The sequence below is a fragment of the Hyla sarda genome, chromosome 2 (assembly GCF_029499605.1).
Source record: "Hyla sarda isolate aHylSar1 chromosome 2, aHylSar1.hap1, whole genome shotgun sequence".
Lineage (NCBI taxonomy): Eukaryota > Metazoa > Chordata > Amphibia > Anura > Hylidae > Hyla > Hyla sarda.
This window is the reverse complement of record NC_079190.1, coordinates 304,429,819-304,452,100: the sequence shown is the minus strand read 5'-3', so window position 1 is coordinate 304,452,100 and position 22,282 is coordinate 304,429,819. Positions and strand designations below refer to the sequence as shown.

General features: G+C 45.6%; 1 protein-coding gene across 5 annotated transcripts in view; it reads right to left on the bottom strand.

Annotated features, from left to right (window-relative positions):
- KIF21B (kinesin family member 21B) overlaps positions 1 to 22,282 on the bottom strand; it is a 768,527-nt gene that overhangs the window by 111,546 nt on the left and 634,699 nt on the right. For all 5 annotated transcript variants that reach the window (XM_056557611.1, XM_056557612.1, XM_056557613.1 and 2 more), the window contains one exon: positions 14,027 to 14,163. In XM_056557611.1, coding sequence (XP_056413586.1) covers positions 14,027 to 14,163 — 137 coding nt within the window. The remainder of the gene's footprint in view (positions 1 to 14,026; positions 14,164 to 22,282) is intronic.

Below are 22,282 nucleotides of genomic sequence, written 5' to 3'. Positions count from 1 at the left end.
CTTCCTCAGGGGCGCTGTGGTACTGTGTGAATCAATACAATATATATACACCTTATAATTCTTAACACTTGGCTGAGAAATAAAAAGTCAATTTTATAAGTTTGACAAACACCATAAGCTCCAGGAAAGGTACAATTTGCTTTTATACCAATAGAGCTATCTAATACTGTCTGCAGCTCTTAGAAGCAAATAGAGCTGACAAATTCTCTTTAACCCCTTCCTGCAAAATCAGGTATATGTAGATGATTAGGGATGACTTCCCGCAACACCACGTACATGTACCTGTTGAGAATAAACTGTCACAGCGCCTCCTGGCGCAGTGACAGTTTATTGAGCTCGGCTGTGCTGCACAGCCGAGCCTCCCTGAAGCCGGCCAATGACCAATCGCGGTGATCACTGCTATTGGTCCATCAGTACAGACAGACCAATAGCAGGGATCTGGTGCGGGTCTCCTCATTCCCCCTTCTCCTCCGTCGCTTCACTGTATGAAGCGATCAGTGGTGAGGGGGCCCCCATCGGAGGAGCTCCGATCCTGGGTTATTCCTGTAGACGCTGCGGTCACTGAGACCGCAGTGTCTATTAGGGTAACAGAGGGAGGGAGCTCCCTCTGTCACTGATCGGCGCTCTGAAAGCAGAGCGCTGATGGCTGTCATGGCAACCGGAGGCCGTACACTGGCCCCTGTTGTCATGGCAACATGAGAGATCAGTTCCTACCTAAGGTAGGGACTGATCTATCCTATGCCTGTCAGTACTGACAGACATAGGCATTTTTCAATGTGTATGATAGTAAAATTATGTGTATGATAGTAAAAAATGTAAAAGTGAAATTTTTTTTTAAATAAAATAAAAAAATGTGAAAAATAAAAGAAAAAAAATGTGAAAAAATATAAATTCACCACCAAAAATAGTCCCCCCAAATACATCAACATGTCCTGCAAAAAAAGAGTCCTCACACAATTGCGTCAGTGAAAAACAAAAAAAGTTACAGCTTACAGAATTTGGCGACTTACAAACATGATTTTCTTTTTTTTTTGTATAGTGTTATGCCATAAATGAACTAAAATATAAAAAAAAAGTATATAAATTTGGTATTGCCATAATCGTATCAACCTGCAATGTAACGTTAAAATGTCATTTATACCGCATGACGAACGACCTAAAAAACTAAAAACAACCGCAGAATAGATTTTTTTTTAGGAATACCACCTCATAAAAAAATAAAATCAAAAACAATCAGAGTGTCACATGTACTCCAGAATGGTATCAATGAAAGCGTCTCCCAAAAATATTTTTGCACCCCAAGTCCCATGTCATTTTATATGATGTCAACAAAATATCCTAAACTAAAAGGATGCCCCAAAATCCACACAGCACACTGAGGCCTGTGTGAGAGACACGTAGCGCACAAAGGCCACATATGGGATATTTCTAAGTACGTCAGAATTCAGGGAATACATCTTGAGTTGTATTTCTTTGTCAACACCTACGGTGTTACCGAAAAAAATGAAAATGAAAAATCTACAAAAAAATGTAATTTTAAAATTCTGCCACCATTTTGCTTTTATTTCTGTGAAACGCCTAAAGGGTTAATGAACTTCTGTAATGTCATTCTGACTACTTTAAGGGGTAGAGTTTATAAAATGGGGTCATTTATGGAGGTATCTAACATACAGGTCCCTCAATTCCACTTCAGAACCGAACTGGTCCCTGAAAAATCAGATTTTGCAATTTTCTTGAAAATCTGCAAAAATTGCTACTAAATTTATAAACCCTCTAACATTCTAAAAAAGTAAAAGAATGTTTATCAAATAATGGGAACATAAAGTAGACATATTGTAGATGTGAATGAATTACCGTATTTATCGGGGTATACCACGCACCGGCCTATAACACGCACCCTCATTTTACCAAGGATATTTGGGTAAAAAAAGTTTTTTACCCAAATATCCATGGTAAAATGAGGGTGCGTGTGTGCGTGTGTATACCCCGATACATCCCCAGGAAAGGCAGGGGGAGAGAGGAAGTCGCTGCCCGCTTCTCTCCCCCTGCCTTTCCTGGGGTCTAGAGCCCTGCTGCCAGCCCTTCTCTCCCCCTGGCTATCGGCGTCGCTGCCCGTTCTGTACCCCTGACTATCGGTACCGGCGCCCCATTGCCGGCGCCGATAGCCAGGGGGAGAGACGGGCCGGCAGCAGGGCTCCCATTGCCGGCGCCGCTGCCCCGTTACCTCCCCCCATCCCCGGTGGCATAATTACCTGGGTCGGGTCCGCGCTGCTGCAGGCCTCCGGCGTGCGTCCCCTGCGTCGTTGCTATGCACGGCGCGGCGCACTGACGTCATGCGCCGCGCCGTGCAGCGCATAGCAACGACGAAGGGGACGCACGCCGGAGGCCTGCAGCAGCACGGACCCGACCCAGGTAATTATGCCATCGGGGATGGGGGGAGGCAACGGGGCAGCGGCGCCGGCAATGGGTGCCACTGCCCCTTCTCTCCCCCTGGCTATCGGCGCCGGTACCGATAGTCAGGGGGACAGAACGGGCAGCGGCGCCGATAGCTAGGGGGATAGAAGGGCCGGCAGCAGGGCTCTAGACCCCAGGGAAGGCAGGGGGAGAGAAGCGGGCAGCGACGGCCTCTCTCCCCCTGCCTTTCCTGGGGCGGTATCGGCGTATAACACGCACATAGACTTTAGGCTAAAAATTTTTGCCTAAAAAGTGCGTGTTATACACCGATAAATACGGTATTAATTGTGTGCAGCATGGATATTTGTCCTACGAGCAGAAAATATGAAATCTAGAAAAATGCTAATTTTTCAATTTTTAGCAAATTATTTATTTTTTACAAAAACCCCTAAATATATCAATCTAAATTTACCACTAATGTAAGTACCATATGTCACGAAAAAACAATCCAAGAATCACTTTCATAAGTGAAAGCCTTCAAAAGTTATTACCATATAAGTGGACGCATGTCATATTTTGAAAATTTGCCTTGGTCATTAAAGGGGTACTCTGGTGGTCAACGTGTTTTTCCGTTTTTGACTTGCCCTATTTGTTTTGTTTCATTTCTATTCTTGTTGTTTAGCCTACTCTATTTCCGTTCTTTGTTGTCTTTTTATCCCCCACTTTGTTTTCCTATCTTTGCTTCTATTTCCTGTTTCTTGCTGTGCTGAAAACTACAAATCCCAGCATGCCACATGCTGCCTTGCTGGTTTGGGGCGGCTCTTTTTTTTTTGTTTGTTTGTTTCGCCCTTTACCCACCCTACTAATTTCCCGGGTCAGCCCCCTTATACACAGCACACTAATATAACCAGCCCTGGTTGGGATACACTGTCATACACACACAAAAGGGACTACAACTCCCAGCATGTGTCATTCAGGAGTCTTCAGTCTGTGGTATAACACCAGCATGCTGCCTCTGTATTCTCCTGGGGGTTGTAGTTCACCACACCTCTGTAGGGCATACACCAGTGTTTCCCAACCAGGGTGCCTCCAGGTGTTGCAAAACTACAACTCCCAGCATGCCCTGACAGCCTTTGGGCATGCTAGAAGTTGTAGTTTTGCAACAGATGGAGGCACACTGGTTGGGAAACACTGGTGTTACATTATGTGTATGCTGAATAGGCTAGAACAGGGTTTCCCAACCAGTGTACCTCCAGCTGTTGCAAAACTACAACTCCCAGCATGCCCAAAGTCTGTCAGGGCATGCTGGGAGTTGTAGTTTTGCAACCGCTGGAGGCACACTGGTTTGTAAACACTAGCATACACACACACACAACAGGGACTACAACTCCCAACATGTGTCATTCAGGAGTCCCCCCCCTTCACATATAGGGAGAGATTTATCAAAACCTGTGCAGAGGAAAACTTGCCCAGTTGCCCATAGCAACCAATCAGCTTGCTGCTTCCATTTTTATGAAGGCCTGTGAAAAATGAAAGAAGCAATCTGATTGGTTGCTATGGGCAACTGGGCAAGTTTTCCTCTGCACAGGTTCTGATAAATCTCTCCCATAGAGATCCTTCCCAGTATGAGATTTATTCCCCTGCAGTCCATACATCCCCAGCCCGTGCACCTTCTCATCCTCCCCTTCAGATAACATTTATCTTCTCTGTGTTCCTTCTCCTGTGCAGACCTGTGTCCTAGAATACAGAGCAGGGGGGAGGGGAGGTGAGAAGCTGTGTACTCAGCTGGATGAGATGAGGGGGCATGGATTATTCCACATATAACACGTGTATATTGCAAAAAAACAAAACTTACAAAGAAGATGCCATATACTCAAAAAAATTTACCACCGGAGTACCCCTTTAACCCCTTCATGACCCAGCCCATTTTCACCTTCAGGACCTGGGCATTTTTTGAAAATCTGACCACTGTTACTTTAAACATTAATAACTCTGGGATGCTTTTACTTATCATTCTGATTCCGAGATTGTTTTTCGTGACATATTCTACTTTATGATATTGGTAAAATTTCATCCTTTCTTGGTAAAAAAAAATCTAAAAATTTCACGAAAATTTTGAGAATTTTGCATTTTTCTAACTTTTAAAGTCTCTGCTTGTAAGGAAAATGGATATTCCAAATAAATTACATATTGATTCACATATACAATATGTCTACTTTATGTTTGCATCAAAAAATTGACAAGTTTTTACTTTCGGAAGACATCAGAGGGCTTCAAAGTTCCGCAGCAATTTTCCAATTTTTCTCAAGATTTTCAAAATTTTACTTTTTCAGGGACCAGTTCAGGTTGGAAGTGGATTTTAAGGGTCTTCATATTAGAAATACCCCATAAATGACCCCATTATAAAAACTGCACCCCCCCAAAGTATTCAAAATGACATTCAGTAAGTGTTTTAACCCTTTAGGTGTTTCACAGGAATAGCAGCAAAGTGAAGGAGAAAATTCTAAATCTTCATTTTTTCTTGTAGACCATATTTTTGAATTTTTACAAGGGGTAAAAGGAGAGAAATCACCCTAAAATTTGTAACCCAATTTCTCTCAAGTAAGCACATACCTCATATGTGGATGTAAAGCGTTCGGCGGGCGCAGTAGAGGGCTCAGAAGGGAAGGAGCGACAACGGGATTTTGGAGAGTGAGTTTTTCTGAAAGGGTTTTTGGTGGGCATGTCCCATTTAGGAAGCCCCTATGGTGCCAGAATAGTGGACCCCCCCACATGTGACCCCATTTTGGAAACTACACCCCTCATGGAATTTAATAAGGGGTGCAGTGAGCATTTACACCCCACTGGCGTTTGACAGATATTTGAAACAGTGGACTGTGCAAATGAAAAATTTTATTTTTCATTTTCACAGACCACTGTTCCAAAAATCTGTCATACGCCAGTGGGGTGTAAATTCTCACTGCACCCCTTATTAAATTCCATGAGGGGTGTAGTTTCCAAAATGGGGTCACATATGGATATTTATTGTTTTGCGTTTATGTCAGAACTGCTGTAACAATCAGCCACCCCTGTGCAAATCACCTCAAATGTACATGGCGCACTCTTCCCTTCTGGGCCTTATTGTGCGCCCCCAGAGCACTTTGCGCCCACATATGGGGTATCTCCGTAGTCAGGAGAAATTGCATTAGAAATTTTGAGGGTCTTTTTTCCCTTTTACCTCTTTTGAAAATGAAAAGTATAGGGCAACACCAGCATATCAGTATAAAAAATAAAATTTTTATACACTAACATGCTGGTGTAGACCCCAACTACACCTTTTCATAAGGGGTTAAAGAAGAAAAAGCCCCCCAAAATTTGTAAGGCAATTTCTCCCGAGTACGGAGATACCCCATATGTGGCCCTAAACTGTTGCCCTGAAATACGACAGGGCTCCAAAGTGAGAGAGCGCCATGTGCATTTAAGGCCTAAATTAGGGATTTGCATAGGGGTATTCTATGCCAATGATTCCCAAACAGGGTGCCTCCAGCTGTTGCAAAACTCCCAGCATGCCTGGACAGTCAATGGCTGTCCGGCAATACTGGGAGTTGTTATTTTGCAACAGCTGGAGGCTCCGTTTTGGAAACAGTAGCGTACCAGACGTTTTTTCATTTTTTTGGGGAGGGGGGCTGTGTAGGGGTATGTGTATATGTAGTGTTTTTTGCTTTTTATTTTAGGTTAGTGTAGTGTAGTGTTTTTAGGGTACAGTCACACGGGCAGAGGTTCACAGCAAGTTTGCCGCTGGGAGTTTGAGCTGCAGCGCAAAATTTGCGCCATCTCAAACTTGCAGCACTGACTGTAAACCTCCGCCCATGTGAGTGTACCCTGTACATTCACATTGGGGGGAAGGGGGCAAACATCCAGCTGTTGCAAACTCCGAGCATGCCCTTTGGCTGTCCGTGCATGCTGGGAGTTGTAGTTTTGCAACAGCTAGAGGCACACTGGTTTGGAAACACTAAGTTAAGTAATAAACTTTCAAGTGATTTGCAACCAAACTTAGTGTTTCCAAACCAGTGTGCCTCCAGCTGTTGCAAAACTACAACTCCCAGCATGCATGGTCTGTCAGTGCATGCTGGGAGTTATAGTTTTGCAACAATTGCAACAGCTGGAGGCACTGAGGTAGGAAACGGACAATGTTTCCCAACTAGTGTGCCTCCAGTTGTTGCAAAACTACAACTCCCAGCATGCCCAGACTGCCCAGGCATGCTGGAAGTTGTAGTTCGGCAATATATGAAGGATCAAATGTTGCCGAACTACAACTTGGGCAGTCTGGTATGCTGGTAGTTGTAGTTTTGCAACATCTGGAGGTCCACAGTTTGGAGATCACTGTATAATGGTCTCCAATCTGTGCTCTTCCAGATGTTACAGAACTACAACTCCCAGCATGCCTGGACAGACTGAGCATGCTGAGATTTGTAGTTTTGCAACATCTGGAAGAGCACAGATTGGAGACCATTATACAGTGGTCTCCAAACCGAGGACCTCCAGATGTTGCAAAACTGCAACTCCCAGCATGCACAGAAAGCCAAAGGCTGTCTGGGCATGCTGGGAGTTGCAGTTTTGAAACTCCCAGAGGCAGCAGTGAGATCGCTTTACGGCGATCTCACTGCTGCCAATGAAGATGCCGCCCTGCTGTCGGAAACTCACCTCCGGGACGCACCACCGCCGGGACCGCCTGGAGGACGCCGCCCGCGCCGGGACCGCTCGGGACACCGCATGGCCGGGTAAGTGACGCCGGGAGACGGTTAAGGGACACTTAGCAGAGCACTTCCTGTGCCATGCACATCGCAGGAAAGACAGCGGGAGCTTAGGGAGTTAAATGCATGGCTTAAGTCGTGGTGTAAGGGGGAAGGGTTTGGGTTTTTAGAGCACTGGGCTGACTTTTCATTGGGGTGCAAACTCTGCTGGTGGAAAGAATCCTGGAAGGGGTGGCTGAGTATTTAAACTAGGTGAGTGGGGGGAGGATAATAAAGCAAAGAAAGCAGACAGTGGGATGGATAGGTTAGAGAGGGGTCAGGACATAATGGTGGGTGGAGAGGAGTCCTGTGGGGGGAGGTTAAGAGCAGTGGATAAGGAGATCCATGGGTTACAAACCAGCCGTAAAAATAAATGTAGCCCGAAAAATTGTAATCCCAATAATTCAAAAAATTCCATTAGCCCCAATAACTCAATAACTACAATAAGCCCCATTAACTCAAAAAATCCCATTAGCCCCAATAACTAAAATAGTACAATTAGCCCTTATAACTAAAAAAATAACATTAACCCCAATAACTCTGAAAATCCCATTAGTTAGACTATATGTGTAAAACATAATGGAAATATAAAGTGTATGTTCACAAATGCCAGAAGCCTAGCAAATAAAATGACGGAGCTTGAGGCCTTGATACTGGAGGAACATATTGATATAGTTGGGGTCACTGAGACATGGCTGGACTCCTCGCATGACTGGGCCGTTAATCTGCAGGGGTTTACATTGTTTCGCAAGGATAGAATGAACAGAAAAGGTGGTGGAGTCTGTCTGTATGTAAGAAGTGGTATGAAAGTCAGTGTGAACGATGCCACAGTGTGATGATTCTGAGGATGTGGAATCATTGTGGGTAGAATTACAAAAGGAGGAAAATATAGAAAAAATAGTATTTGGTGTAATCTACAGACCCCCTAATATCACTGAAGAGATAGAAGGTCAGCTGTATAAACAAATAGAGAGGGCCGCCCGGGCAGGTACAGTGGTAATAATGGGAGATTTTAACTATCCAGATATAGATTGGGGTCCGGGGTTGGCTAAAACTACAAAGGGGAGAAAATTCCTAAATTTATTGCAGGATAATTTTATGGGCCAGTTTGTGGAGGACCCAACAAGAAGTGATGCCTTGTTGGATCTGATCATTTCCAACAACGCAGAGCTGGTTGGTAATGTAACTGTGCGGGAAAACCTTGGTAATAGCGACCACAATATAGTTACTTTTGACTTAAAATGTAGAAAACAAAGACAGATGGGGAAGGCAAAAACATATAACTTTAAAAAGGCAAATTTCCCTGGGCTGAGAGCTGCACTACAGGATATAGACTGGGGGGAGGTGTTGTCAAATACTGATACAGAAGGTAAATGGGACATCTTTAAATCAACTCTAAATAACTATACAGCTAAATATATACCAAAGGGGTACAAATTAAAACTAAATCCTACATGGCTGACAAATGAGGTTAAAAGAGCAATAAACAACAAAAAAATAGCCTTCAAAAAATTCAAATCTGATGGGTCAGCGATAACATTTAAACAGTACAAAGAGCTTAATAAAATCTGTAAAAATGGAATAAAAACAGCAAAAATGCAAAATGAGAGACAGGTGGCCAAAGAAAGCAAAACTAATCCTAAATATTTTTTTAGATATATAAATACAAAAAACCATGTAGGACCCCTTAATAAAGATAATGGGGAGGTTGTCACGGGCGATCAAGAGAAGGCGGAGCTACTGAATGGATTCTTTAGTTCTGTATACACTATGGAAAAAGGAGCTGACATTGGCCAGGTCAGTGCTGGTAACACATCATGTAATGTACTGAACTGGCTTAATGTAGAGATGGTACAAGGTAAGTTAAGTAAAGTAAATGTAAGCAAATCTCCAGGGCCGGATGGACTACACCCAAGAGTTCTTAGAGAGGTAAGTTCTAGTAATATCTGTACCCTTGTTCATGATATTTAGAGATTCTCTGGTGTCTGGTATTGTGCCAAGGGACTGGCGCAAGGCTAATGTGGTACCAATCTTCAAGAAGGGCTCTAGGTCTTCGCCAGGCAATTATAGACCGGTAAGTCTAATGTGCATTGTGGGTAAATTGTTTGAAGGACTTATAAGGGATTACATACAGGAATACATAGGGGATAATAGTATTATAAGTGATAGCCAGCATGGGTTTACTAAGGATAGAAGTTGTCAAAGCAATCTAATTTGCTTTTATGAAGAGGTGAGTAGAAGCCTTGACAGAGGAATGGCTGTGGATATAGTGTTTTTGGATTTTGCCAAAGCGTTTGATACTGTCCCTCACAGACGTCTGACAGGTAAGTTAAGGTCTTTGGGCTTGGAAACTTTAGTTTGTAACTCGATTGAACACCAGATTGGATCGTACCCAGAGAGTGGTGGTCAATAATTCGTACTCTGATTGGTCCCCGGTTATTAGTGGTGTACCCCAAGGTTCAGTACTGGGCCCGCTGTTGTTTAATTTATTTATCAATGATATAGAGGATGGCATTAACAGCTCTGTTTCTATCTTTGCAGATGACACCAAGCTTTGTAGCACGGTACAGTCTATAGAGGATGTGCATAAGTTACAAGATGACTTGGATAGACTAAGTGTCTGGGCATCCACTTGGCAAATGAGGTTCAATGTGGATAAATGTAAAGTTATGCATCTGGGTACTAATAACATGCATGCATTGTATGTCTTAGGGGGGATTAAACTGGCAGAGTCACTGGTAGAGAAGGATCTGGGTGTACTTGTGGATCACAGACTACAGAATAGCATGCAATGTCAGGCTGCTGCTTCCAAAGCCGGCAGGATATTGTCATGTATACAAAGAGGCATGGACTCAAGGGACATAATACTCCCCCTTTATAAAGCATTGGTACGTCCTCACCTGGAATATGCTGTTCAGTTTTGGTCGCCTGTTCATAAAAGGGACACTGCGGAGTTGGAAAGGGTGTAGAGACGCGCGACTAAACTAATATGGGGCATGGAACATCTTAGCTATGAGGAGCGATTAAAGGAGTTACAATTGTTTAGTCTTGAGAAGAGACGTTTAAGGGGGGATATGATAAACGTATATAAGTATATAAATGGCCCATACAAAAAATATGGAGAAAAACTGTTCCAGGTTAAACCCCCCCAAAGGACGAGGGGGCACTCCCTCCGTCTGGAGAAGAAAAGGTTTAGTCTAAAGGCGACACATCTTCTTTACCGTGAGGACTGTGAATTTATGGAACGGTCTACCTCAGGAACTGGTCACAGCAGGAACAATTAACAGCTTTAAAACAGGGTTAGATACATTCCTGGAACAAAATAACATTAATGCTTATGCAGAATTATAAAACTACCTCCCCTCCCCTTATCCCCTTACACCCTTCACTTCAATGCCCAGGTTGGACTAGATGGACGTATGTCTTTTTTCAACCATATTAACTATGTAACTATGTAATAAGTACTGGAAGGATTAAGATTTTTTAATGGAAGTAATTTACAAATCTGTTTAACTTTATGGCACCAGTTGATAAAAAAAAAAAAAAAAAAAAGTTTCCCACCGGAGTACCCCTTTAACCCCTTCCCGACCCATCACATACATGTACGTCATGACCGGGAAGGTTTTCCTGACCTATGACGTACATATATACGTCATACAGATACTGGCCACTACTCGCGGCATCCCGCTGCGCCCGGTAAAATGGTGGCTATCACTGATAGCCAGCCATTTTGCCTCGGGACCTAGGGGGGTTTCATGCCCCTTCCCTTACAGCGATCGCTCCTATCAGCTAGGCAAAACTGACTAGCTGATGGCAGCGTTTTGCATAGAAAAATCCTGAGCAGCGCAGTGTGTGTGTCCCGATCACGGGGATCGGGACACACACACTGCTCTGCTAGAAGGCCCCAGTGTCCCTTATCTTTCCCCCTTCCCCCGACGTCCCTTACCCGTCCCGAGCTGCCGACGCTGCGCCCACCGGCATGCTTTACTTTCACTTTATTTATTATTATTATTTTTTTTTTGTAAAGGGGCTGCTTAGTTGTACAACAGTGTCCTAAATCTGGTACTGCATGCTTTTTGCACGAGACACTAGGGGGGAGCTGTTGTACAGTAGTAAAAAACAAATAAATAAAATAAATACATATATATATATATATAAATGCATGGATATATACATGGATAAATAAATACTTATATATATATATAAATGCATGGATATATACATATATTTATATATGCGCACGTGTATATATACATATATATACCGTATTTATCAGCGTATAACACGCACTTTTTAGGCAAAAATTTTTAGCCTAAAGTCTATGTGCGTGTTATACGCCGATACACCCCCAGGAAAGGCAGGGGGGAGAGGCCGTCGCTGCCCGCTTCTCTCCCCCTTCCTTTCCTGGGGTCTAGAGCCCTGCTGCCGGCCCTTCTCTCCCCTTGGCTATCGGCGCCGCTGCCCGTTCTGTCCCCCTGACTATCGGTGCAGCCCATAGCAACGACGCAGGGGACGCACGCCGGAGGCCTGCAGCAGCGCGGTCCCGACCCCGGCAACAGGTAATTATGCCACCGGGGATGGGGGGAGGCAACGGGGCAGCGGCCGCTTCTCTTCCCCTGGCTATCGGCGCCGGCAATGGGGCGCTGGCACCGATAGTCAGGGGGACAGAACGGGCAGCGGCGCCGATAGCCAGGGGGAGAGAAGGGGCGGCAGCAGGGCTCTAGACCCCAGGAAAGGCAGGGGGAGAGAAGTGGGCAGAGACGGCCTCTCTCCCCCTGCCTTTACTGGGGGTGTATCGGGGTATACATGCGCACACACGCACCCTCATTTTACCATGGATATTTGGGTAAAAAACTTTTATTACCCAAATATCCTTGGTAAAATGAGGGTGCGTGTTATAGGCCGGTGCGTGGTATACCCCGATAAATACGGTATATATACTATATATATATATATTTAAATATATATATATATATCGTATTTATCGGCGTATAACACGCACTTTTTAGGCTAAAATTTTTAGCCTAAAGTCTACCTGCGTGTTATACGCCGATAAGCCGCTGCAGTTCAATGATTTAAAGCGGGCTCTTTAAATCAATGAACTGCAGCGGCTTTGCAGGTGCAGAGACAGCCAGTGCTGCCGGCTTCTCTGCCCCTGCCGGCCTTCTCTCCCGCTGGCTATCTGCGCCGCTGCCCGTTCTCTCCCCCTGACTATCGGTGCCGGCGGCGCTGCTGTCTCCCCCATCCCCGGTTGCATAATTACCAGTTGCCGGGGTCGGGTCCGCGCTGCTTCAGGCCTCCGGTGTGCGTCCCAGGCAATGGGGCGCCGGCACCGATAGTCAGGGGGAGAGAACGGGCAGCGGCGCCGATAGCCAGGGGGAGAGAAGCGGTGGCAGCAGGGCTCTAGACCCCAGGAAAGGCAGGGGGAGAGAAGCGGGCAGCGACGGCCTCTCTCCCGCTGCCTTTCCTGGGGGTGTACCGGGGTATACACACACACACACACGCACCCTCATTTTACCATGGATATTTGGGTAAAAAACTTTTTTTACCCAAATATCCTTGGTAAAAGGAGGGTGCGTGTTATAGGCTGGTGCGTGGTATACCCCGATAAATACGGTATATACACACATATATATTAAAAATGTTATTGTTCCCCCCCAAAAAATTTGATTTTTGAACTTTTGTAGAAAATTTGAGAAAATACTCGTAATAATATAAGCCTTCTAATGTTGTAAAAAAGTAATAGAATGTTTATCAAATGATGCCAGCATAAAGTAGACATATTGTGGATGTGAATTAATAACTAAATGTATTTGGCATCAATTTAGTTTTTCACAAAAATTGCTTCATGTATCAACAAAAATTTACTACTAATATAAAGTACAATATGACTCGAAAAAACTATCTCTGAACCACTTTACCTGGTAAAAGCAGTTCAAAGTTATTACCACTTAAAGAGACACATGTCAGATTTGAAAAAAACAGACTGGGTCATAAAGGCCAAAACTAGCTGGGTCATGAAGGGGTTAAGGGGTACTCCGGGGAACTAAACCCATAGCCCCTCTCAATCCCATTTCCCTCTCACCAACCTATTTATTTGTCTAACTATAATTCATTAGCTTTATAGAGCAGTTTCCCTCTTTCAGCTGTCACTTACATGCAGGGAGTGAGAGAAAGACGTCATATTCAGATCCTGCTTGTCTCTGTGTAAACCCCTCACTGAGACTAGCTCCCACCCTCCTGCAAGACAAACACCGTGTGATTTCTCGCTTCACAGCCAGATCTCCCCTCCCCCTTCCTTCCCTGTGTGAGGCAGAGAAGCCAAGTAAAGATTCTCAGTCACAACTCATAAAGCTGCTCTTTTCCTGCTGTAGATCTTATCACTGACTGCTGACTTGTAGAGTATATCATGATTTATTGCTGAGGAGAAGGATAGTTTGAAAGAAAAGACAAGTACAGTGTGTGCTGCTGACAACAACACAGCATGCACACAGATAGAAAGAGAAATTGGCTGGCAGCCATTACACAGAGCTGCACTGACTTCTAGAAGTTGTAGTCTGGGGTGCAAGCAAGGAAAAATAATATTTAGGAGACAACAGGTGCCACAAGAACTGCCAAAACCACATGGATAACTACAGGGGACACAGAACAGGTATTGTGGCTTTGGGGCATTTTTATTTTTATTAACTCACCTGGAGAACCCCTTTAAAGCCTAGCTCTGGATTTGCGTCTATAATTCTAGCACCTGAAGTCATCAGTACTAAACATTGATCCACACTGTGACAAACAATCCTACACTGTTGCTAAAAATAATTTCCATTTTGATGTATTAAAAGTCTTTACCCAGTCTCTTTGCTCACCTTTTGATCCAGTAAATAGTAGTTCTTCAGTAGAATCTACACAGAGGACAGGCTTTGAATGCCCTTCTGCTATTGCTACACATTGGAGTGGAGATGTTCTGGGACCTTTTAGACCGCCTACAGGAGAAATCACCCCTCTGTATAACAGAAAACATAATATATTTTAATGTAGACTAAAGAACAGCACTTTAAAAGACACACACAAAAAAAAAGCTTGGGTGCAGGTTTCAGTAGTTGAAACAGTTCCCCACAATGCGATGATCCAAGCAAACAAATTAGCAATACAGTAGTGAAAAAATCACAATGGGGGAATGGGGGATCATATGTCAGTCCTAAGTAAAGTGTTGCCCCTGTCACCTACGTAGAATTCTGAGGCTGCCCATGGAGCAGCCTCAGAATTCTACACCAGCTCCAACAGGTCATAAATTTTTACTACAATTTACACCTCTTGCAGTTTGACGCAGGGGAAGGCCATGTCCCCTTCGCACCATGCTGTGCCCTGTCATGCTATTTCTACCAATAAAACAAGAGTTTTGATATGAGAGGTACAATATTGTGTCAAAGCTTCAATTATGAATTAAAATTATACAATGTAATTCCACTAGGTCAGAAAGTGTCTCTGAGAAAAACAAATGCCATAAAGTGTGGAATGTTTGAGGTAAACAGAAGGTGTACTAGAGAAAAACATAAGACAATAGATGCTCTCTGGATTGTTAATCTGTGAATTGACATAAGAGCAACCATGTTTGCCAAGTTTCAAGAACCAGCGTTATATTGTGGAAGCTTTTGATTTTGAAACCCTTTGTCTTAGCAATGGGGGTTATATGATTGCTCTGTACACACTGTATCATCTGAATGTGTATAATCCAAAACATACAGTGGAATGTAGGTATAAGCATATATGTAACGCTGGGTCACATGCTGACCTCGCGTCATAGCGGGTCGGTCCAGGCACCTAGCGCCCATAACACTGATCAATGCTATGCTATGCAATTAGAAGATTGCATGTCATAGTCCCCTATTGGGGCTATACAAGTGTAAAAAAAAGTGAAAAGAAATGTAATCAATGTGATTTAAGTTTGACTCAACCCCCTTTTCCCATTTAAAAAAAAAGTTAACAAAAATAAACATATGTGGTATCGCCTCGTGCGTAAATATCGGAACTATAAAAATATAATGTTAATTAAACTACATGATCAATGGCGTACATGTAAAAAAAAATTCAACGGGCAAAATTGCATATTTTTGGTCACTTTGTATACCATAAAAAAATGTATAAAAAGGGATCAAAAAGTCCCATCAAAACAAAAATGGTACGGATAAAAACCTCAAATCACAGCGCAAAACATTTGCCCTCATACCGCCCTGTATGCAGAAAAATAAAAAAGTTATAGGGGTCAGAAGAGGACATTTTTAAACGTACTAATTTATATATCAGACAGGAGGTTCATATCTTGCATTAAACCTTTCTTTTAATGCCCATAGCAGAAAATTACAAGCAGAATTAATTTCATTAACATTAGAAAATTTTCATTAAAACTACAACTCCCAGCAGCCCCTGGACTCCCTTCCCCTGGGTCGGAGACCCATATAAGGGGCTGGCTGGACCTCCTCTTCCTCTTTCTTTCTGCTCATGGCAGCTGGTTAAGTATATCATTGCTCTCTGATTTTTCTCTGTTTTGTGCCAGGTCTGCAGGCATTTGGGGACCCCCCATTTTAGTGTCCCCGTGTTCCCGTCTGTCCTGGTTCAGTTCATTTTTATGTAATATATGTATTGTATATATATTTAGTTTCTCTTATATTTTATATATATATATTTTATATATTCTTAGTATTTTCTTATTGTTCTGTACTTTTCTTCTTCCTTCATTCTTATTTTGCTTACTGCGCCGCATTTTCACGGCGTTTCCTTCCCCTTTTTACTCTTTGCTCTCTCTTTCTAGCGCTGAGGTAAATTTCCCTATTTCCTCAGGCGCCATTTTACCTTGTTGTTCGCGCCGTCTTCCTCGGCTTCCTCCCACCACTCGCACCCTTTTCGTGGACTCAGTGGCGGGGAGACGTGTCTGAGTGACGCATTCTTGCGACGCGCCTCCTATTTCTGTTATGCGCCCAATCAGAGGAGCTTACAGACGTAGTCTCGCGAGACTACGGCTGTAAACCCTGTTTGCTGAGATCCTCCTCCTCTCACCGGCGCCAGTGTTGAGCGAGGGGTGAAAGGAGCGACAGCAGCTTAGTTATTGTCCGGTTTGCAGGTTAGCTATTAGGTGTTTACACCCTTGACTACTCCTTAGAAGGGTCCAGTGGGCTATAATAGGTACAATATACTTGTGTATCTTCCCTCTTAGCATCTGCTCTGTGGCATTAGGTTAACCCTTTATAGTGACTGATTATCAGTTAGGCTACTTGTAGCCAGTAGTGTACTATACATAGACTGTGAGATGACTGGAGAAACTTCCACACAGGTTGATGAGACCGTGGACATTGAAGCTTCACAGATAATGTCTGCTTCACAAATCCAAGCATTAATCTCTAAGTCCATCCAAGCAGCTCTAGCTGCCCATGTACGTTCTGACCCCTCTGTACCCTCTGCCTCTAATGAGATCTCAGGCAGGGGTAAGGTAACTCATAAAAGGAAGCACATGAACGTACACTCCGACTCCCCGGCAGGGGAAGTTTATAATATGTCCCAGGCAGAACCCGACCCGGTCTGCCGCACCCCGCATCCAAAAGTTCACTCTCGACCCTTGGGCCCCAAGGAGAACTAAAAAGGGCTGAAGTCCGCCAGACGGACCAAACCAGACTCGTTCGATACGTCTAATGACGAATCCTCGAGCGAGTCCGGCGAGTTTGACGTGGCTCAGGCCACAGACTCTGAGGAGGAGGATGCGGTGATTAAGGCGGAGTATTCTGATACCGCACCAGAAATGCCCAGCGAGGCAATCCTAGATGCTCAGGGTCAACCCCTGTTTAACCCCGATGAAATCACACACCCGCGCTCAGGGGACTGGGCTCCGTTGCCACACGTGGCACAATACATTGAACACTGGATTAGGCGACCTCTAGACCGCACTAACCGTAACAAACTAAGGGCGGAATGCCCTAGACCATGTGTGACCAAGAAAGTGGCCACTACCCCAGAAATAGACCCGGTCCTCCTTAAATACTTGACCCGGGCGGGGAAATATTCAAAGAAGGGGATCGAAAGATCTTTCAAACTGATCCAAGATCGCATACAAGATATGCTGGGACCGCTTACCAAAATTTTAAATTTATCTGAACAAGCAGACGCGGCTGCCCAGCTAGTGGATCTCACACAATTAAGGGGTTTGGCCCAGCGTGCGATTTGCATGCTGGGCAGTGCCAACACGGCGTGTTCAGTTGAACGTCGCCATTCTATACTGATGAAACTAGAACCCCAGCTCAGCCACTTAGCTGAAAATGAACCCGGCCCTTCCGCTGACGGTCTCCTCTTTGGAGAAGACCTAATTAAGAACATTAATAAAGTGGTCAGTTTGTTCTCCAGCCTGGATAAGGCGCAGACGTCATTAAAGAAAGCGGGCCAAACAACCAAGATTTTTGGCAAGGCCGGTAGAGGCAGAGGCCGATCTACCGGCCGCTCAGCCCCTTATAGGCCCTATGTTAGAGCTGCACACCAACAGTTTGCTCCCGCTCAACAGCAATATACTCTGCCCGTGGCCCAACCGTCCCCTTTCTTCCCCCATGAGGACGCCCCTGGAGGGGACGTGGAGGTCGCGGATTTCCTAGATCTCGGCAATCGACCGGTGAGTATACGTTCTCTTTCCATTCCACACACAGTAGTGGGGGGCAGACTGATGTATTTTACCCACGCCTGGTCCATGATTACAGCAGACGCGTGGGTCCTCAATACAGTAGCAGGATACCGGATAGAGTTCCAATCTCTTCCTGTGCTGAATGTCATACCTCAATCCATTCGGTTTTCAGCGCAAAATATAGAACTCATAGACAACGAGCTTCAGGAGCTCTTATACAAACAGGCGGTTGTAGAGGTAGACCCCTTGTCACCCGGATTTATAAGCAACATCTTCTTGGTAAAGAAGAAGGATGGCGGTTATCGACCAGTGATAAATCTAAGAGATTTAAACCAACACGTATTATATCGTCACTTCAAGATGGAAGGTATCCATTTGCTGCGCGACCTTCTCTGGCCAGGAGACTGGTTGGTGAAGATCGACTTGAAGGACGCATATCTCACCGTCCCCATTCACCAATCCTCCCAACCTTTCCTACGGTTTCGGTGGGGAGACCGAATGTGGCAGTTCACCTGCCTACCATTCGGATTATCATTGGCCCCTTGGTGTTTCACCAAGTTGCTGAAACCGGTAGTGGCGGCTCTCCGGAGCAGGGGCGTCCGGCTTATCATCTATCTGGACGACCTGCTGATAATGGCATGCTCCAGAACGCAAGCCCTGCTGCACAGCCAATGGGCGGTTTCCTTAATGGAGGACTTAGGATTCCTCATCAATCACAAGAAGTCTGTGCTGACTCCCTCGCAGGAGATGGAATTCCTAGGTTTCCTAGTGGATACCAAACGTGCCATCCTGCTGTTACCAAAAGCCAAATTAGCTCTGATTCGGAAAGAAATCAGAGCGACTTTGCGCAAGACCCGGGTATCTCTAAGGATGATTGCACGCATAGTCGGCCTATTATCGGCCTCTATTCAAGCGATCTTCCCGGCTCCACTTAATTATCGGGCCCTTCAACTGCTCAAGACCCTCCATCTTCACCAGGGCCTCCGATATGCGGACGAGATTACCCTTTGTCCGGAGGCAGTGGAGGAATTGCAATGGTGGCTGCGTCACGCTGTCGAATGGAACGGCAAAACTATCTTCAATTCCTGTCCGGACGTCATAATAGAGTCTGATGCGAGCCAACAAGGTTGGTGAGCTCGTTGCGGCCAGGATACTACATGAGGGAGATGGTCCGCAGAGGAGTCTTTCCTCCACATCAATGCCCTAGAACTCTTGGCAGCGTTCTTCGCTATCAGGAGTTTTCTCCCTCTCACTGCCAATTGTTGCGTACTTTTACGCATGGACAATGTGGCTGCGGTTCAATATGTCAACCGCCTTGTGGGTTCGAGGTCCAGAGTGCTGGCGGACATTGCGTCCGAGTTCTGGAACTTCTGTCTTTCCTGGGACATCGCTCCGGTTGCGGAATATCTTCCCGGAGTATCCAATATCGTGGCGGACTGGAATTCTCGTTATTTCAAGGATTCCAGCGATTGGATGTTAGACCGTTCTATCTTCCGAACATTGAGGGAGCTTTGGGGTCCATTACACATGGACCTCTTCGCATCCCGTCTCAATCGACAATTACCTCGCTTTTTCAGCTGGAGGCCGGATCCAGAAGCGTCTGCTGTCGATGCTTTCCGCCAGGTATGGTCCCGGTGAACACACTATGCGTTTCCCCCATTCAATATGATTTCCAGACTCCTTCTCCAGATACTGAATCAGAAGGCAACGGTGGTGTTGATCACCCCTTGGTGGCCGACACAACCGTGGTTTCCCCTCCTGTTGGGGATGACAATCGACTATCCTCGGTTGCTTCCTCAATCGCCTCTCCTTCTCACGAACCCGACCATGGGTCCTCACCCGTTGGTGTTGGAGGGCAACCTTCCACTCCTTGCGTGGTTGGTTTCGGGGTCCCGGACGCTGGTAGTGACCTTTCACAATCGGCTAGAGACCTCCTCGCCTTGGCCTGGGCCCCAGGGACTAGATCGGCATACAGATCAGCCTGGGCTTTGTGGGTTCGCTGGTGTGATCAACGGCAAATTGATGCCGTTCAAGCACCTGTGTCAGTGATTGTGAATTATTTGGCGGATTATTTTGAATCTGGGAAATCCTATAGTTCTATTAACGTATACAGATCCGCCATATCGGCATATCATTGCCCGGTGGACGCTTTACCAGTAGGCAAACATCCTTTGGTATGTAGGCTCTTGCGGGGTGTTAAGTTCAAACGCCCTCCACGTCCTATATACCAATCTACTTGGGATGTCTCCCGTGTGTTGGAATTATTTTCCTCTTGGGAGGATAATGTCGCTCTCTCTTTAAAATTTTTATCTCTCAAAATATCTACCCTTTTATGTTTAGTGTCCATAAAACGAGTGTCGGACGTTAAGGCTTTAGATATTTCCAGGCGACAGTTTTCGCTGGAAGGGGTAAGTTTTTCGGTGGTTCGCAGAACTAAGACAGGACTTCAATCCGTCTTTTACCCCTTTTTCCCGGACCACCCACGATTGTGTGTGGTACGCTGTCTACAAGAGTACGAGGCAAGGACCGCGTCTTTGCGATCGGAAGATCACAATCAATTATTGATATCTTATGTCACAGAGCATCTTCCGGTATCCTCGGCCACTTTGGCCAGGTGGGTGCGGTCAGCCATGGAGTTGGCTGGGATTGATATCTCTCTTTTTGGAGCCCACTCTTCCAGAGGGGCTATGGCCACCAAGGTAGTTACTTCAGGGGGTTCGCTTGCGGACCTTTTGTTAGCCGCCGATTGGTCGTCTGAGATGATTTTTCGACAGTTCTATTTTCGGCCCCAGGAACACGTTTCTGTGTCTGTCCTTTGAACGTGTATGTTCGCATGTTTTCTGATTAAACTTGTTTAGCTTTAAACTTGCAAGATATGAGCCTCCTGTCTGATATATAAATCGGGATTTTCCTAGCTACCGTGACGGAAAATCTAAGTTATATGAAGACAGGAGGCGAGTATCTTCCCTCCCTTCCCAACCCTGTTATGATGTGTTTTTCGTTTCAGGATATTGAAGAGCGGAACCTGCATCTACGCAGCAGAGTATGAGAAGTCCCTGAGTGACAGCTGTTCTGTTTGTTCCTGTTGAAGCACAGTTGCTGGGGGCCCAGTTGGCCCTGACGTCCAGTTCCGGAGATGGAGTTCGTTGCCGTCGGAGTGTATCCGGGGTATCAAGATGCCGTGCGCTGTTCCGAAGTTCGCACGAAAGAAAGAGGAAGAGGAGGTCCAGCCAGCCCCTTATATGGGTCTCCGACCCAGGGGAGGGGAGTCCAGGGGCTGCTGGGAGTTGTAGTTTTAATGAAAATTTTCTAATGTTAATGAAATAAATTCTCTGTAATTTTCTGCTATGGGCATTAAAAGAAAGGCTTAATGCAAGATACTCGCCTCCTGTCTTCATATAACTTAGATTTTCCGTCACGGTAGCTAGGAAAATCCCGATTTTTGTGCAAACAGTTATAATTTTCACCAGAAGTAAAACAAAATCAAACCTGTATGTTAGTTGGGTATTATTTTAATTACCTAACAAAGCGCTAACAAAGTTATTGTTTTCACCACAGGGTGCCTCCACCTGTTTCACCACTACAACTCCCAGCATGCCCTGACAGCCAGTAGATGTCAGGGCAAGATGGGAGTTGTAGTGGTGAAACAGCTGGAGGCACCCTGTATAGTGAACTAAGTGCGGAAGTGTCGGCCCCAGCAGGCATCAGTAATGTCACGCCTGCTGGGGAAGTCAAGCCATTTTAATATAGTAAAAAAAAAAAAAATGTTAAGGCAGGGAGGGGGTTAGGGATAGATGGGCAATAGGCAGGGACAGAAAAAAAAAGTGTGGGAGCTACCCTTTAACCCCTTAAGGACGCAGGACGTACTCAAACGGCCCCTTTTCCGAGTCCTTAAGGACTCAGGACGTTTGAGTACATCCTGTCAAATCCCGGCCCGCGCCGCTAGCCGGAGGGGAGCCGGTGCTCGATGTCTGCTGAAATCGTTCAGCAGGCATCGCGGCATATCGCCCAGGGGGGTCATGATGACTGACAATTCAGTCCAGCGATCTGCGGAAGATTCTGGGTCAATCGGGTCTCCAGTGACCCAGTGACCCGGAATTACAGGCTGTTCGGGGCCGTCTCTGGTGCCACCTCACGATCGCCCTGATTGGTCGGCCAGTTTACCGGCCGACCAATCAGGGCACCTGCTGCGGGTATCACTCCCGCAACCCGCTCCGCCCCTCTTCCGGAGCACGTGAGCGGGTGCGGGACGTGGACCCCGGGAGCTGGGGACCCCGAACCCCGGTGTCAATGTTGGGATCGGGGCCCCAGGAGCGACGGCGGGACTGACCTGTGCCCGGAGTAGCAGCAGGAGGTGAGTGACAGCCTCCTGCTGTTGCTTAGCAACAGCTCCCAGCATGCAAAAAGGGAATGCTGGGAGCTGTAGTTATGCAACAGCAGGAGGCAGACCACCACAACTCCCAGC